Source organism: Idiotropiscis lumnitzeri, chromosome 2 (genome assembly GCF_059441095.1).
Source record: "Idiotropiscis lumnitzeri isolate Australia: NSW breed Sydney's pygmy pipehorse chromosome 2, RoL_Ilum_1.0, whole genome shotgun sequence".
Lineage (NCBI taxonomy): Eukaryota > Metazoa > Chordata > Actinopteri > Syngnathiformes > Syngnathidae > Idiotropiscis > Idiotropiscis lumnitzeri.
In genome coordinates, this window is record NC_142392.1 from 32,117,080 (window position 1) to 32,134,919 (window position 17,840).

General features: G+C 43.5%; 1 protein-coding gene across 2 annotated transcripts; it reads right to left on the minus strand.

The window, feature by feature from the left end:
• Nucleotides 1-898: 898 nt before the first annotated feature.
• On the minus strand, nucleotides 899-15,332 carry LOC148342326 (uncharacterized). Of its 2 annotated transcripts, XM_088288312.1 has the most exons (4): nucleotides 14,687-15,332; nucleotides 12,830-13,030; nucleotides 6,032-6,429; nucleotides 899-1,290 (listed from the first exon to the last, which is right to left on the minus strand). In XM_088288312.1, exons 1-3 carry the CDS (start codon nucleotides 14,808-14,810, stop codon nucleotides 6,377-6,379), a joined length of 378 nt encoding a protein of 125 aa, XP_088144438.1. In that variant the 5' UTR covers nucleotides 14,811-15,332; the 3' UTR covers nucleotides 899-1,290; nucleotides 6,032-6,376. The 2 variants fall into 2 exon arrangements, with proteins under 2 accessions (XP_088144438.1, XP_088144437.1); XM_088288311.1 differs by lacking the exons at nucleotides 899-1,290; nucleotides 6,032-6,429 and having other exon boundaries at nucleotides 11,195-13,030; nucleotides 14,687-15,321.
• Between the last annotated feature and the right edge of the window lie 2,508 nt (nucleotides 15,333-17,840).

The window sequence follows — 17,840 nt, forward strand, 5'->3', positions numbered from 1 at the left end:
GGTTTCTACCCTTTTCTCCAAGAATTTTTGAGTTTTTGGGTAGTTTTTCTCCCCCCTCAAGCGACAGCCTTTGATGATGAGATTTGAAACTTGATAAACAGGAGGGATATGTTAAAGAAATTTAAGTTTGTATGTTCATCTGTTAGTTTTGTTGTTTAGTTTGTCATCTTAGCAAGTTTCAAACTATAACTAATCTTACAGGCCCCCTTTGTTGCACATGCATTCGTATCTTTCTGGCCTCAAATTGAACCGTCCTATGGGTGCCAGGTACGGCTCCTCGCGAATGTGACTCCCCAACGCCAGAGCCCTTTTCTGTGAACACCTCCCTTGGGGTGTTGATGACCTCTTAGACCCTTAGCAGATAAAGTGAGACTCACTCGCTTCTAAGGCCGTAACTTATGACTTGGGGAGGTTCAGCACAAGGCTTGGTACCTCTAAAGCAACAATATCGTCATGGCCAGAGAGATAACTTGTATGTGTCAGGCCTTGTGAAAATACACCATACACCAAAAGATGTCTTGTAATCTGAAACCATTAGAATAGGCTGGAAGAGTGTGATGGAGTCAAATGTCAAGTTTCCCATTCTGTATTGCATATTCAAATTGCTTATGCTGATGCAAATAAAAACCATGTGTGCAGTCGAACACGCTGGCTTCGCCTCGGAGTTCGAGGGCTGCCCCGCGCGTAAATGACAGACAAACTTGGCTGGTTGATTCATTTGTTCAGGCTTGTTTTGATAGAAACATCCCTAACAATGTATAAATGCATATATATATATATATATAAAACTTGATGACGTCACCCTAGGCTCGTCTCCAATGATTGATTGTCGTGGAAAAACAACGGAAGTAAATACAAAAACACAATCTTCTTACCTTGTTATATTCAATAAATGAATGTGTGTGCATTTAGAGGTTTCTACAATCTTTATTGAAGCCACTGATTGTGTTTTGTTTTTTTAAGATGGAAGATGTGACCGAGCAGGTTCGATGTTGGAGGAAATATTAGTTGTGGTTTCACCACTTAATTTCAGACAATGCAAATCCAGAATATAGTTGAAAAATATTTTATTGTAAACATAATAAGATACATGAAATATATAATGAATTTAACCATGAATAAATGGTTAATTAATCAAGATTTCGGGAGGAAGTTGTGTCTCTCCCCCTCTTGATGTTCTTTCTGTTACTCTCCAGCTTCTATGAACAGTATCGCGCTGCAGAAGAAGCGCCGTCAGAAGGGTCCGAATGGAGCTGCTCATCTGCTGTGGGGTCTCCAAGCAGACAGGACCTATAGTTTGTCCAGTAACATATAGCGCAACCTTATTTATAATACACAGTTACAAAGGAATACGAATACTGCGTGTAATGAAGGCAAGAAAATCATTCAAATATACAAACGCAGCTAGCAAACGATAATGAGTGATTATGTTCCAACGTTAATTGAACTCTTGTTCCTACCGTATTAGCTTGTGAGCAATGAACAAACGACACAGTGAAGCCAAAATGTGAGCGTCAGATGCTCGTAAAACTTCATCTTTTGCAGTTCAATCGCTATAAAACTACCAGCGGCAGATTACAGAAAGTCCTGCCAACATGAAGCTGCTCTCGGCGGCGACTGTGAGCGTTGAACTGCCGCCATCCACAATCAAAACCGGGCACCGACGTCTCCGAAATCGTTGAAGCAAGTTTTTAAGTAGGGCTTATCTTGATAAATTGACCACACATTTGATGTTTACACCACTACTTTGTCGCCTAAAATAATCGTAAAATCAAATGTTGTATCACAATAGAGTAATATTTACAAAAAACATTGCAATACCTCTGAAGGTTTTCTCTTCGGCTTATGTCGCTGGTTGGCATTTTATGTATCGTGATTGGCTGTCCGAAGAACAAACGTTATGTCGGAGGAATCCTGGGTAATGGAGGATAGTGACAAGACGCCCGTTGAATAAATGTTGAAAAGCCTTGCCGAGGGATGCCATTTGAGTATTTATTCTATGGCCTTGAGCATGCATTTCACACTAGTCCGCCACAGCATTTAGGGGTTTACATGGTCACTAGTAAGATACGAAAATGATCTTACTAGTGAGCTAGTGCGCTCAAAAAATGCACACTAGTTCACCCGTAAGCTAAAAACTGCCCACTCGTTACTAGCATACTAGTTAATCCGCACCTGTTCCAGTGATGTTGTCTTCCTGCAGCGCGACATTTGATCAATTTATTTATATACTTTAGCATCTAATTTAATTATTTGTTGGCCTGTTTACTGCCGCTTCTTCTTTTTTCTGCCCCCTCTTCCCTGCTTGGGAATTAGGTGATGGTGACCTGCAATGAAGATTACGGCACTGACCAACCGGGGAGGGACCTGCTCTGCCGAATTCGTCTTCATGCAGCGCCTTTTCTGATTTCCTTATATTTCAGCACTTCATTGAACTACTTGTTGGCCTGTTTGCTATTTCTGTTCTTTCTTTTCTGTTCCCAATTCCCCGAATTAGGTGATGGCGATTCACTTGGAAGTGGCTGTACTGAATTTACACCAACTGACCGGTACAAGATCGAAGGCTCATCTTCGGATATGCTGCCATGGATATTACGGCCCTGGATGAGGACCCACTCCACTGAAGTCATCTTCCTGCAGCACTTCATTCAATTGACTCTTATATTATCTAATCTATTATTGCATAGCATCATTGTATGTGTCAAATGTTGCCCAGTTGGCATCCATTGCAGCCTGGTCATCCTGGAAGGGGGATTCCCCCATCTGTGGTCCCTTCTCAAGGTTTCTCACTTTTCCCCTAATGAGGTTTTGTGAGTTTTTCCTTGCCCTCCTGGGGGTTAAGATCGGGGATGTCGATTGTGGCTATGTAAAGCCCTTTGAGACTGTCTGTGATTAAGGGCTATACAAATAAAATTGACTTGACTTGACTTAACATCTAATGGCCATTTTTTAGTTTACATGTTAACTAGTAAGCGCTAAAATAAGGTTACTAGTAAACTAGTGCGCATTTTTTAGCTCATGGGGATCAGTAGGAAAGAATGCAATGGTTTCCTATTGGCGGTCCATTTCAAATTAATATAATCTAACCAGTCACTGCTCATGATTTTGGTATACGGTAGTCTGAAATTAGTGACATATGACATATTTTATATTATGTAATATTTAATAGCTTAATATTTACTACACAGAAAGTATTGTACATGTTTTCTCTTTTATATAACTACACACCAGCCTGCATATGGAGAGGGAGAGAGAGTAAGATTAATCATAAGTAGGAAATGTTTTTATACAATCACTCTTTTCATAACAGGTATGACGGGCCGGGCTCTTAAGGGTTAAAGCGTCAAGAGATCTCATCTAGATATTGACCAATCAAAGTACTTGTCCCGCCTGCTTCATTTGAATGCAGTTCACTAGTGAACATGTTGGTGTATGAGTCATTTTAGAGACAACAATGGTCACATATTTCATTTTGCATGTTGTCTAGTCAGGGCCAAATGTCCACTAGTGACACTAGTTTAGCTTTTTCCTGGCCTTACTCGCTGACTTGTCAGATTCTCAAATGCTCACTAGCTCACTAGTAAGGGATAACATGTCCACTAGTCACACTGGTTGAGATCTTGCCAACCTTACTAGCTGACTAGTGAGGTTCAAAATGTGAACTAGTTTCCTAGTAAATGCAAAGATAGCCACTGGTTAGTCTAATTTTTACCCCACTCGTTAACTTGTGAAACACATGTTTTCATTCTAGTGAACTAGTTGAGTCCACAATGAGTCACTCGTTAATGAGTGACACTGATGTTTATTTAACTAGCTAACAAGTAGAAGGAATTTTGTCTCACTTGTCAGACACAGAAAAGAACCTGTGCAAGATTTGACTGAACATGTTTGAATTTTATCCTACATGTTGGCCTTTTATTTTTACTTGTTAAAGGTTATGCATCACGAGTGATGCATTGTGCACAACAAATATCTAACATGTGGGGATTTTTGGTATACTAGCTAATGTTTTTGCATACTAGCTGGCATTTATATCATACTAGTTAACCAAAATTGCTTACTAGTGGATATGTGTGCACAACTTGTGAACTTGTAACGCGTTGTAACTGGGAAACAAATCAACTTCTCAAATTTGATGATTTCACAAGTTAACTTGTTGTGTGCACATGTCACCTAGTGCGCAATTTTGTCATCCACTTGTGAACTAGTTATGTGAAAATAATTGTCACTTGTTTGCTCGTGACTCACTTTGAACCCAAATACTTTACTAGTTAGAATACATGAGCTTTACAAGTTAACAAGAGAGGTCAAAATGAGCACAACTAGTGTAACTAGTGGATATCTCAGCATGTACTAGTTTACTAGTTAATATTTTGAGCCTCTCTAGTTAACTTGGAAGGCCAAAATAGATTGCAAGCCTTTAAGTAGTTTGGCTTCATGCATTCACTCGTCAACATGTAGCCAATGAGAGGCAGCTGCTAGTTAACTAGCTGCAGTTCCCCAGGACCACTTGTCAACTTGTATAAAACATGTGCAAATAAAGTGGGTGGGACAATGACAAAATCTGAATTCTGATTCGTGTATTTAACTGTAGAGCCAATAGTAATCCTGGATGCACACATCTGCCCCACCTTCTCATTAGTTTTTTGTGTAACTAGTTGACTAGTGAGCAGTTTGGCATCCACTAGTTCTACTAGTAAACATTTTGGACCTCACTAGTTGAACTTTCCATCCATCTTCTATACCGCTTCTCCTCACTAGGGTCGCGGGGGGTGCTGGAGCCTATCCCAGCTATCTTGGGGCAGTAGGCGGGGGACACCCTGAACTGGTTGCCAGCCAATTGCAGGGCACACAGAGACGAACAACCATCCGCGCTCACACTCATACCTAGGGGCAATTTAGAGTGTTCAATCGGCCTGCCATGCATGTTTTTGGAATGTGGGAGGAAACCGGAGTACCCAGAGGAAACCCACGCAAGCACGGGGAGAACATGCAAACTCCACACAGGATGGCCGGAGCCGGGATCGAACCCACGCCCGATGATGTCTCTCACTGTGAGGCCATCGTGCTAACCAGTCGGCCTCCGTGCCGCCAACTAGTTGAACTAGTTCAGTCAAAATTTCTCACTAGTGTAACTAGTGGAAATTTGGGGCATCACTAGTTGACAAGTAACATTTTTGAAAGTTACTAGAGAAATATTAAGGCTTAAAGGGCTTTCACAAGTCGACTAGGAAGTATTCTAGCCATTACAAGTTAACTATTGGGTATTTTCGCTCTCACTAGTTAACTAGTGTAGGAAATCATATGTCACTAGTTAACATGTTGGAATAATCCACGTTTTACTATTTAACATGTTGCTGAAAATGAGTCACTTGTCAGAGTTTCTGTGCAACTACTACAACAACAAAGGGCATCACTAGTGTGGCTGAACGTATAACTAGTGCTGGAAAAGACCGCACTAGTGAAATACGCAAATGTCTGATATCAAGGATATGGATTAAATGCTCAAAGGTCTTGCCAGATGCGCTAGCTAGCATGCGCGGATCAGGTGAAGTACGCACATGTGCACAAAACTGTGCAGGGCCATCGAGGTTCATTGACTCTCACCCGACTACGCCAGTACAAAGTTCATAAATAAATAAGACCAATACGTACTTGAACTTAATAATTTGTGTTTTATGCACTAAAATTGATCAACAGCCATTGTCAGGTAGAATTCATTCCATAAGGAATTGCTTCAACAAGATATAAAAACCAGAAAATGTAAAATGTTAATCAGTTCAAATTTTATACTGGGAAAAAACATGGAGTTTACCCCCCACTATTGGTTATTCTGTGGCATTTATTTTCTGCACTGATTTCATTTGGCAAAAACAAATGTTCAGCAAACCGACAAGTAAAAGGCAACATTTAAAAATAAAACGGCAATAACCTTGAACGATTTCCCCAAACAAATTAATGTTGTGATGCATATTTTTAACGATAGAAAGTCGTTCTTTACAAAGCAAATGAAAGTAAGACGTGTACAAACCTGCTTTGTGTAGCACAACACGAGGCTGGTTGCAATTTTCGTCCAGCAGTTGAAGATGTTGCTCGTTCTCTTCTTTTATTCCACAAAGTTCCACTTTGTACTTGGGTGTCATTCCTGCACACATTTTCAAACGCCAATCTCAACAAATCCGCACTTGATCTCTGCTTGGCGATAACTCGTGAGCTTCTCTTTGTTCGACGAGACGAATGAAAGATGGCGTCTTTTTTTCCCAAGTAGTGCTGAATGGATCTCCTGCGTGAAGACTGCAGTTTGTTCAGCACTCAAGCGGAAGAATAGGACACACCCCGCTGTGATATGATTGGCTCCTGACTTTGTGGAGCACTGTCACCAACTCACCGACAGATGTCGCCATTTGCGATGCAAATAATTGTTGTCTCCTTCCAAACAAAGGAAAAACGTAAGATTTAAACCGTATGCACATTAACAAACATTTTAGCTCCCAAATATGAACTTGAATTTTACTTTTGTTGCTGGTTTTGTTAAAACATCTGCCACCATGTCGTCGTTTGGACAGCCTCCCTATTATTAACAGTTGACGTGATAAAGTGATACTTTATGTCAACATGTTTGTGTCAAGTTGTGGAGTAGGTTGAAGAGGACCCAAAAGCAGGGAAGCAAGGAGAGGGAAACTTAAAGGGTATTTAATAAACAAAACAAAAGGCAAACAAGGAACTTGGAAAAACTAAAATATTGTAACGTTGTATAATAAATCAGGCCGATTTGTCCATTAGCGAACACTTTTATTTTTAAGCCAGAAACGGCTGCTGTTGGCCGCAACCACGCCGATCAGAACACTAAAACAACAACGACAACAACATAACATTCACTCCCGTCGCTTCCCCGCTGCCTTCACAGCCTCCCCAGAAAAGAGGAAAACACAGAACGCTTGAACTATTTACAAAGTCGCTCCACTGCCCTCCCCTTTATCAAGAACCTCGTCCCGAGGGCGTCATTCAACAAAGTCACTGAGGTGACCCGGTGGTCTCCTCTGTCGCTGAGGCCGCCCCGAGGCCTGTCCGCTCGGAACAGCCAGTGTAGCATCAGGCGATGAGTCCTCAACAGTAGCTGCCTGTGGGGGTGAGAGTGGAGGCACAATCCGCCGTCTTGGAGGGGTGGGAGTCGAAACCTGCTGTGAGTGTGTCCGCGACCCAGTGTGCTGCTGTGGAACGGCATCACCTCAATATGGGGCCAGTCTGTCTCTGTGGAGGGCTACCCGTCTGCCACCACATGGCAGCTGCACCCTATACACCACCTCTCCTATCCTCTCCAGCACGCCACACGGCCCCACCCAGTGCCTGTCCAATTTAGGACACCTGCCCTTTTTCCTTTTTGGGCTGTACACCAAAACCAGGTCTCCAGCCTTAAAGTCCATCCCTCTGGCCTTCATGTCATAATTCCTTTTCTGCCTTACACCTGCCTTCTGTAAATGGTCGCGAGCAAAGACATGTGCTGACTCCAACCTGTCATGGAGTCTCCTGGCATATTCCGGTCCTGGTGGCACGGCTGGTGTATCAGGGGTCTGCCAAAAGCCATTTCCACTGATGTCCGTAGCTCACGCCCCAGCATGAGCAGGGCAGGTGTACATGAAGTGCAATCCTGTACAGCAGACCTGTAGGCCCACAAAACCAGAGGGAGATGCCTGTCCCAATCTCGTTGGTGCTCCGCTGTGAGAATTGCGAGTTGTTTTGCCAAGGTCCTGTTAAAGCGCTCAATGAGCCCATCACTTTGAGGATGCAGAGGTGTTGTGCGCGTTTTCCTCGTGCCCAGTCGCTTACACATTGCAGTGAACACAGCCGACTCAAAGTTTCTCCCTCGGTCGCTGTGAATGACCTCAGCTGCCCCAAACCTTGTAGACATGCCTTCAACCAGCGCGTCTGCAACAGTCTCTGCTTCTTGGTCGGGGATGGCATATGCTTCTGGCCATTTCGTAAAATAGTCCATAGCAGCTAGGACATAACGGTTGCCTTTGTCAGTGCGTGGAAAGGGGCCCATTATGTCCACCGCAATCCTCTCCATAAGAGTGCCCACTGCTAGCTGTTGGAGGTGGGCACGAGACCGGCCTGGTGGGCCCTTGTGCGCTGTGCAGAGGTCACAACGGCGACAAAAGTCCTCAACATCTCGCCTTAGTTGGCCCCAATAGAAACTTTGCCGGAGTCTGCGAAGTGTTTTCGACACACCAAAGTGTCCTGCCCCTGCAGGCCCATGAGAAGCTTTCAACACAGCCTCTCTCAGAGCCCTGGGGACGACCACCTGCCATCTATCCACCCCAGTAGCAGGCTCCTTCCAAGCTCTCTGGAGCACCCCATCCTTGACCTGAAGAGTCCCAATCTTTGAATACAGTCCTTTAGTGACAGGCGAGTGTCCAGCGACGTCCTCCCACTTAGGGTTTTGACCTGACTCGACCCACTGCAATACAGGTTGGAGGTCAACATCCTGTTGCTGCTGCTTCCTCTATTCAGGTGCTCCCACAACCTTGACCTCCCTACATACGGGGTCGACATGATCATGTGCGGGACTTTGCTCATCACCACAAAGTTCCTTCTCTCGGGTCTCTCTCTTCTCGCAGAAGCGGCAATCAGCAAGAGCACAAGGGCGTTGAGACATAACGTCAGCGTTGGCATAGTGATTTCCAGCCCTGTGCTCAACTTGGAAGACACATGGTGCCAGTTCTTCAAGCCAGCGTGCAATCTGTCCTTCAGGCTCCTTAAAAGACAATAGCCACTGGAGTGCCGCATGGTCAGTGTGTACAATTAGGGGAAACCCGACAGACAATATCGAAAATGGCTAATGGCTCTCACAATTGCCAGCAGTTCCCTTCGTGTGACACAATAACGCCGTTCAGCCTTATTCAAGGTTTTGCTGAAGTATGCCACTACTATCTCGCCGTCTGCCCCCACTTCACTCAAAACCGCCCCAATTCTGACATTGCTGGCATCAGTGTCCAGGACAAACGGCAGGTTGGCGTCTGGGGGAACGAGAATGGGTGCCTCCGTCAGCACCTTCTTTAGAGAGCTGAAGGCCCGTCTGCACTCGGGAGTCCAGTCAAAATCAGTGTCCTTCCGCTGCAGGTAGAAAATCGGTGCAGCTAGACATGAGAAACCCCGCACGAATCGCCTGTAATAGGATGCCAGCCCAAGGAAGCTCTTCAGTTCACGCGGGTTGCTGGGAGTAGGCCAGTCCCTCACGGCTCGCACTTTCTCCTCCAAAGTGCTAATGCCTTCCCTTCCAACTTTGGCCTTTTATTTTTGTTTAATGAATACCCTTTAAGTTTCCCACTCCTCGCTTCCCTGCGTTTGGGTCCTCCTCAACCTCCAGCGCAACATGACAGAATGGACTAACCAACAACGGATCCAGCAGGAAGCACACGCCGACGAGTTCGCCGTCGCCGCTCTAGCTGGTACCCCCTCAGCCTGTCAACCAACCCCAAACCCTTCACGTGCTTTTTATTCCACGCCTGTTTCTCCCTCTTCGTCTAGTTATGACTCACAGCACCCAGCCATTTCACCTCCCCACATTTTTGTAGATTCTGATTTTGAATACATTTACAACCTTCTAGACTCCCAGTGCGACACAGATTTTGTTAGGCCCAGTCAGTTCCCTACCCACTATTAGTTTTTGTTACCTTTTTCTTTTGATTCCTTTGAGTCTAGTCCATCAGACCTTTACTTGGGCACACGTTTGGCCATCTATCCCGGACCTCCGCGGGGTGGTCAACGACGGTTCCCAAGTAAAGGAACTGCCACCAGTCATCGGAACACCCGCTTTTCACACCCTGAGGCACATTCTTCACAGCCACTTTGTTCACCTCGTCCACTATCATTTTCTGCACCTTGTCCCGTTCCACCCACATTTTGTAGACCACGTTCATCAGCACCTGTAGTCTCGGTCCCTCGTTCCCCTAAATCCCTATAGCGGCAGACTGCTAGGGATGAGGCCCCCAGTGCCGTCTCCTCGCCAGCTGCAGCTCCCAGACCCATCTCCTCGACAGCTGCAGTCTCCCGTTCCGGCTCCTAGACAGCTACAGTCTCCCGTTCCGGCCCCTCGCCTGCTGCCGCCCCGAGTGCCGGCCCCTTGCCAGTTCCTCAAGCTCCTACTCAGGCGGTGCACGTTCTGTGCCCCCCCCCCTGAGTTGCCCAGGATCATTTATACATTTCAACAAACAAAGCAAAGACATCCTACTACTCTCCTATTTGCTATGTGTCATCTGCAGCTAACTTTAGCTTTCTCTTATTGGTTGTCTTCCCCGCAGGATGGCGTGTCGGCTCTTCCCATGTGCGCGCCAAGGCAGTTGTTTGTGCTCAACTGCCAATGAGCCACTGGATCTGTTATTCTGCTTTTGCGGTCGACCATTTTACCAATCTCACACAACAGCGCCTTGATGTCCTTGATGTCTGGAACATTCTGCGTCAGCACACCCAGTTCTCAGAAGTGCAGCTCGTCCTGTACAAAACATCTGCCACCTATGCATTTCACACAGCCTGCTCTGACCTTTTATTGTACATTGAATTAAAGGCCAGTCAGTAAATATCTTTATTGCATTAAACTGAATACATTTAACTTGTAGTCAATCGTATAAAATCCTTTATAGTCAAATGTATCAAATCCTTTACTATGCTGGCAGTTTACCAGGAAGCCACAAAACAGATGCACGTCTTTAACCGTGTTTGACAGGAAACCGTTTAGCTCGCATTTAACAGAAGTGTGACCCAAACGTGTTGCCCTCTGCTGTCGAAACACGCACACGTTTCAAATCAACCTGGAAAATGGATTTCCCTTCACATCAACCATCCCAAATGAACCAAACTGTGACCACATATTTCGTGGGTCACACTTTGCTGTGCTTCAATAAAACGCCGCACAGGAGTGGGAAAACTTTTCTCTGGGCCTTCTCACTGAGAGGTCCTCGCAAGTGACAAAGACAATTTTGGCTGGTAGATTCAGTTGTACAGTCAGAAGGCTTGTCCAGTTGTTTTGCAGAAACTTCTCTGACAGTTCCCAAATATGAACTTGACAAACATATTCAACTGAACTGCCTTTGAGAGAAACTGAGACGATTTGCGTTTCTCTGTCTGGTTCTTTTTATAGTTCAACTTCTAGTTCAGTTTTTCACCTTTTTACACAGCGTAATGAAGGCCAGTTGAGCAAGTGGAACAAGTGATTTTATTGATGCTTGTGGAAGGCACCGATTTCATAAGCACCATTTCTTCTCACACCTTTTCCATTAAGTACGATGAAAAAGACAACTGAAAAGCATAACATTAACAAATGTTCTCTGCAAGGGTAATTAATTTCATTGATAATGTTAGATATGAAAACAAAAAAAACTCATCATCAGACACGTTGGTTTTTCTGACACTGATCACATTGGCTTAGTGTCAATAAAAGAAGTTTGTAAAATTAAATTTATATTTTATTCAAAATCACATTTCCATCTTACCGCAAACAGTCAGTTCCTTCAGTTTTTTTTGTCTTTTTTTTATCAGCTTGAACGATCGCTGCAATTCTCACCAGCACAATTGTGTCTCTCAGCACTCTGTTTAGTGGAGAATTTTTTAGCACAAACGCTGCAACTGAATGGCTTTTCTCCACTGTGCGTTCTTGTGTGGCTTGTTAACTGTGTATATTGAGAGAAACTCTTGCCACAAACTGAGCAGGAAAAAGGTTTTCCTACAGCGTGCTTTCTTGAATGCGCTGTTAATTGTGACTTTTGAGAGAAACTTTTTCCGCAAATTGAGCAGGAAAAAGGTTTTTCACCACTGTGTGTTCTTGTGTGGATTGTTAAATTTGTCTTTAGAGAGAAACTCTTGCCACAAACTGAGCAGGAAAAAGGTTTTTCACCACTGTGTGTTCTTGTGTGGATTGTTAACGTTGATTTATGCAGGAAGCTTTTGCCACAAACTGAGCAGGAAAAAGGCTGCTCTCGACTGTGCGTTCTTGTGTGACATGTTAACGTTGACTTTACAGAGAAGCGTCTACCACAAACTGAGCAGGAAAAAGGTTTTTCACCACTGTGTGTTCTTGCGTGTCTAGTTACCTGAGACTTCTCAGAGAAACATTTTCCACAAACCGAGCAAGCAAAAGGTTTTTCACCACTGTGTGTTCTTGTGTGGATTGTTAACGTTGATTTATGCAGGAAGCTTTTGCCACAAACTGAGCAGGAAAAAGGTTTTTCACCACTGTGTGTTCTGGAGTGATTTACTAAATTAGACTTTCGAGAGAAACTTTTTCCGCAAACTGAGCAAGCAAAAGGTTTTTCACCACTGTGTGTTGTTGTGTGTTTTGTTAAACTTATCTTATGAGAGAAACTCTTGTCACAAACTGAGCAGGAAAAAGGTTTTTCTCCAGTGTGTGTTCTTGTGTGGCTTGTTAGTTGTGACTTTTGAGAGAAGCTTTTGCCACAAACTGAGCAGGAAAATGGTTTTTCTCCAGTGTGTGTTCTTGTGTGCCTTACTAAATAAGACTTTTGAGAGAAGCATTTACTGCAAACTGAGCAAGAAAAAAGTTTTTCTCCACTGTGTGTTCTTGTGTGGTTTGTTAAATGCGACTTTTGAGAGAAACTCTTGCCGCAAACTGAGCAGGAAAATTGTTTTTCTCCAGTGTGTGTTCTTGTGTGCGGTTTTAAAGACAACTTTGAAGTTAATGAGTCAGTGTGACATGCCCTTTCACCTTTGGCTTGCCCATCATCATCATCATCATCATAAGTATCATCATCGTGATGAGCATCTGATAATGTGTCCTCATTATGTACTTGTGATGCTCCCCATTGGTCTTCATCACCTTCTGTTGTCACGTGACTGCTTGAGCTGCTGCTTGTCGGCTCCGCCCCTCTGTTGTCCTCACGCTCATCCTTGTTTTCATCTTCAGTCTTGATAGGGACACCGTTCACTGGTGACTTGTTGATCTCCTCCTCCTCCTCCTTTTTGATGTGAGTCAAGTCCGGCTCCTCTTTCACAGAACGGAGATCGTATTCACTGACGTCTGTCGGACACAAAAAGACAAACACACATTTGGTTTGGTCAAGTCAAACCCCATGCCGCACACGGAGCAATGCGTGCGACCCCAACTTGGACCGGACCATGGGGGCATTTCACAAAATTACGTCCTACGATGTAAACCTCCCTTTAGCAGCACAACTGTGATAAACGAGCATTTAAAAAGGAAGCACGTTGCGGCTGATGCCCGATTTCATTCCGGACATAGTCACAGACGTTTCTGGAAGCGAGCTGAAGTTAGCACACACAGGCAATTGTGTGCTTCTGATGGAACACCTGTTGTGGAACCCTAACATAATGATGGGGGCCATCGCAACATAATGTCATTGATAGAATAGAAATCCTTCAAGTGAAATATGTTTACAAGTTTTTCATTTTGCATTTAGAGATAGTTTCATTGTGGGTACTTTTTGCTTCCATTATAATCTGGATACCAAAAAGAATTAAAGGGGCCCTGGCATCATAGTCGCTATTTATTGTATGATTTACGTTTGTTTTGTTTTTTTGCCCAAAATGACATTTAGCCTGCTAGTACTTTCCAACATTCCCCTTTTTACTTTTTTTATAAAATTTTTGTTTCGAAATAAATTTTAAAACAAAATTAACGTTTGAAGAGTCAAAATCCCTACACATAAATTAAGCAACAACACTTTCACTCTGACTTTTATGTTGACATATTTGAATAATGACTGTATATTTTAAAGTTATCCAATATGTATTCAAATTCGACTATGATACGCCATAATATTTTAAGAGTTCACTGTATTATTTTGGAACTGCAATGATGCTAAACAGCCAAAGGGTGTCAGTGATGAGTAACAAAGTAACACAAGACCTCCCACTGATACATCATCATTGTCATTTGGATAAATTACCAGGAACTTTGAGTTGTGGGGGAGATGCAAACCACCTGAGCCACACGAACTTTATTACCAGGAACTAAATGTTCCTGGCGTTGTTGGTAGAAAAGGGGGTTGTGACGTTCTCCCTTTGTAAGCCCATAGTAAGCAAAAAATGCAGATGCATTCCTTGCAGCATGCGCTTGTTCACTGATGAGATCCGTGCAACTCTGGATGGATGCATTCAATGTATTTTAAATGTTTGGTTGGGGTGAAACTATGCACATGTGCACAAAACAGTGCGAAGCCACCGGAGGTTCATTGACTCATTCCCGACCAAGCCAGTACAAAGTTAATAAATAAATAAGACCAACACGTACTTGATTTTTTAAAATAACTTAATATTTTGTGTTTTATCCACTAAAATTGATCATCCGCCATTGATGTTTTCGCCGCAGTGTGCACATTTTTTAGAGTCAGGCAGAATTCCTTCCGTAAGGACTTGCTTGAACAAAATATGAAAACCAGGAAATGTTATTTTGTTTTTTTAAATGTAAATTTTATACTGGGAAAAACATGGAGTTCACCCCCCACTATTGGTTATTCTTTGGCATATATTTTCTGCACTGGTTTCATTTGACATAAACAATTGCTCAGCAGACCTGCAAGTAAAAGGCAATATTTAAAAATAAAACGGCAATAACCTTGAACGATTTCCTCAAACAACTTAATGTTGTGATGCATATTTTTAACGATAGAAAGTCGTTCTTTACAAAGCAAATGAGAGTAAAACGTGTACAAACCTGCTTTGAGTGGCACAACACGAGGCTGGTTGCAAACTTCGTCCAGCAGTTGAAGATGTTGCTCGTTCTCTTCTTTTATTCCACAAAGTTCCTCTTTGTACTTGGGTGTCGTTCTTGCACACATTTTCAAATGATAATTCCAAAAAATCCGCACTTGATCTCTGCTTGGCGATGAGTCATGTGCCTCTTTTCGTTAGCGGCTAGCTAGCTAACAAGCTAAGCTAACTACGCCGAAAAGCATCAACGCGTGAAGATGAGGTTATCGGGACACAAAGACTTACTGAATTATGTCGCAGTCCTTTAGAGTAGCACTGGACATCCTATGAGAAAATTACAGTCAGTTCCACACTAAATCAGAAGAATTTAGCGGTGGCTGTTTTTGTTCCGGTGTGGACGGGTCGGTGGATGTGGTCGATGTAACAATATTATTGTTAGTTATGTTATGTTGCTTAGGGGCCGATTACAGTGACGGACGGGAGAAAGAGGAAGTGACGTTTTCCCTATGTCAACAGACTGAAGTAACGTACTGTACTGCAAAAGTTAAGAAGTTAATAAAAGTGAAGTAAGCAAGTCAATGCTTTAATCGTCCACTCTGTATGAGAAACAGGACAGAGAGAAACATGGTGGCAGCGCGTGAGTCATAACTGGCGACGGGAAGAGAGTGTTGAAAGGATCGCTAGCTCGTTAGCACGGAAGCTAACTACGGACAGTCGCTACGATGGAAGGACTGCGACCGCCGCCGATTCTGGCTTTGGATTCAAACAATTTGACGAAGACGTGGAAAGCGTGGAAAGAGGAATTCACATTGTATGTGGACCTGACAATGCCGGACTCGGAGGAATCCACGAAATGCAAGCTGTTTTATTACCTCATAGGCGAAGAAGGTAGAGAACTGTTGAACACGTTGTTGATGGATGATGTGTCGGCAAGAACTACCGTGAGGGAGATGATGAGAAAATTCGACGAACATTGTAACCCTAAGTTAAACGAGACTGTGGAGAGATACAGATTCTTCATGAGAGATCAAACACCTGGCGAAAATGTGGACAAGTACGTTACTGAATTGAGAGTTTTGGCCAGCACCTGCCATTTTGAGCAGCTGAGAGACTCATTGATAAAAGATAGAATCGTGTGTGGCACAAACGACAATGGGCTGAGGGAAAGACTGCTGAGAGAAGACAATCTGACATTAGAAAAACGCATGAAGATTTGTCGAGCAACAGAGTTGTCACGAGAAAATGGTAAAACACTGCAAGGGCAGTCAGAGGAGGAAGTGCATCTACTCAAACAAGAAAAAGCAAGCAGAGGTGATGTTTGCTGTAAGTTTTGTGGCAAGAAGCATGAGTGGAATAAAAAGAAGTGCCCTGCTTTTGGAAAAAAGTGTAAAAAATGTGGGAAGGATAATCATTTTGCTGCTATGTGTAAGACAAAAAATGCACATGGTAAAAATGATAGAGCTGTGAATGCAATTCAAGAGCAAGATAAAAAAGAATATGAAGATATTATGATGATAACCCACATCGTTGAGACAAAAGAGAACGTGAACCAAATTGGAGACAGACATACTCCAGAAAAACAACTCTTTGCTGGTATGCTAATTGACACTACACAAGTTAAATTTCAAATAGACTGTGGAGCGAGCTGTAATGTCATTCCTGTGCATCACTGAAGTGAAATATGGTTTATTAATGTTGTTTTACCACATAAATGCTGCATAATAACCATTTTATACCTATATACATGCGTTAGTAGATGTCTGTGTCTGTGTTATGAGAATGGGAATAATTGGAGGGAATTTGCACAGGCTGTGTCTATGTGTTATGAGAATGGGAATAATTGGAGGGAATTCGCACAGGGCCTAAGCACCAGGAATGTCTGACTCATGCGAAAAGGTACAGCCGATAACGAAAAAAGGGAGTATCGAAAAGGGAGTAAGGATTGGCAAAGGCCAAGGTTGTGCAAAGGGCCATGCAAACCATCAAAGCGCACTCGAACGGGAGGGGATGGGGTGCGATATTGGCTATAAGAATGTGACGGAGGCAAAACGTAAGTGGAGTCGGCTGAGGGTTCTACGCGCGGACGCCCAGCATCGTATTTTTTGCTCGCATTACTGAGGACGCCGGGGCTCTCCGTCCTTCCAGCACACGGTAATGAGATTTATGTATTGCATGTAATCTATGAGCTGAGATACAATTGTTGCTTGCTTGCTTGCTTGTACACTTTATACTGTGGGTTAAATAAAATGTGCCGCTTGTTTAACGCAGTGAAGTGTTTGTTGTCCATGTAAGTCGCCGACGATCCGCGATCCTGAAGTTAATAATAAGTCATAGCAATTGATCATGAGTTGTGACTATTATATTATTTGATACTGTAATTGATTATAAGCAGTGTCTACTCAAGGGCTCACGCTTGTCTGATTGGATATAACAGACAACTTAACCCATTGTAGCCTGGCGATTGGGTATCAGTCTCGCTACTAGTCACTCTTATTGATGCTGTAATTGATCATAAGCAGTATCAGAATTGTTTCAAAACAGGATTACAGAGTTACATGCGGGACAAAATTTACTTGTCAGGAACTGTCCTTACTTGAGGCCGAGGCCAGACCTACAGACCAGCATGACGGTCACCGGCTGAATGGGGACACCTCAGGTGAGATTGGCCGTGCCGTGCATCAGATATTTCTGGCCCTGTTGGGGCCGATGTGGCTGTGTCTTTCAGGTGAGGAAGGGGGAGACAGGCCTGGTCTATGTGGCCAGGGCGAGACGGGAATGGAGTGAGACTTCCGGCAGTGACCCATCCAATAATGTCGTCATTCCGCAGCTGTTCCAGTTGGCCGTCCATAGGGCGTGTCCTTCCGGTTACGGACATCATGTGAAACAGTCCATCAATGAAAAAATGCTAATCAGTCTCAGGAGAACACATTTTTTTTTACATCATTTTGCACGACATCAGAAAAGGAAAATGTGGGATTGGATTAAGGAGCGTTACTAAAAATTGTTGTACTTGCAGGTTCAGGTGGCCAAGAGGGCAAAAAATAATAAAATAAAAAAAATGAAAAAAAAGGGGTGGGGCAGCTAATGCATGCAGCTCCCTTTGCACCTGCGCCTTCCGCTTCTGCTGCTCCTAGGCAAGGTTCGGGTGACGCGGCACC

Bases quoted from the DNA above. Each gene is read 5' to 3' on its own strand.
- LOC148342326 (XM_088288311.1), bottom strand. From the start codon at position 14,810: ATGTGTGCAAGAACGACACCCAAGTACAAAGAGGAACTTTGTGGAATA. The intron at 13,031-14,686 runs GTTTGTACACGT...TGTGTCCGACAG, and splicing joins TGTTGTGCCACTCAAAGCAG to ACGTCAGTGAATACGATCTC.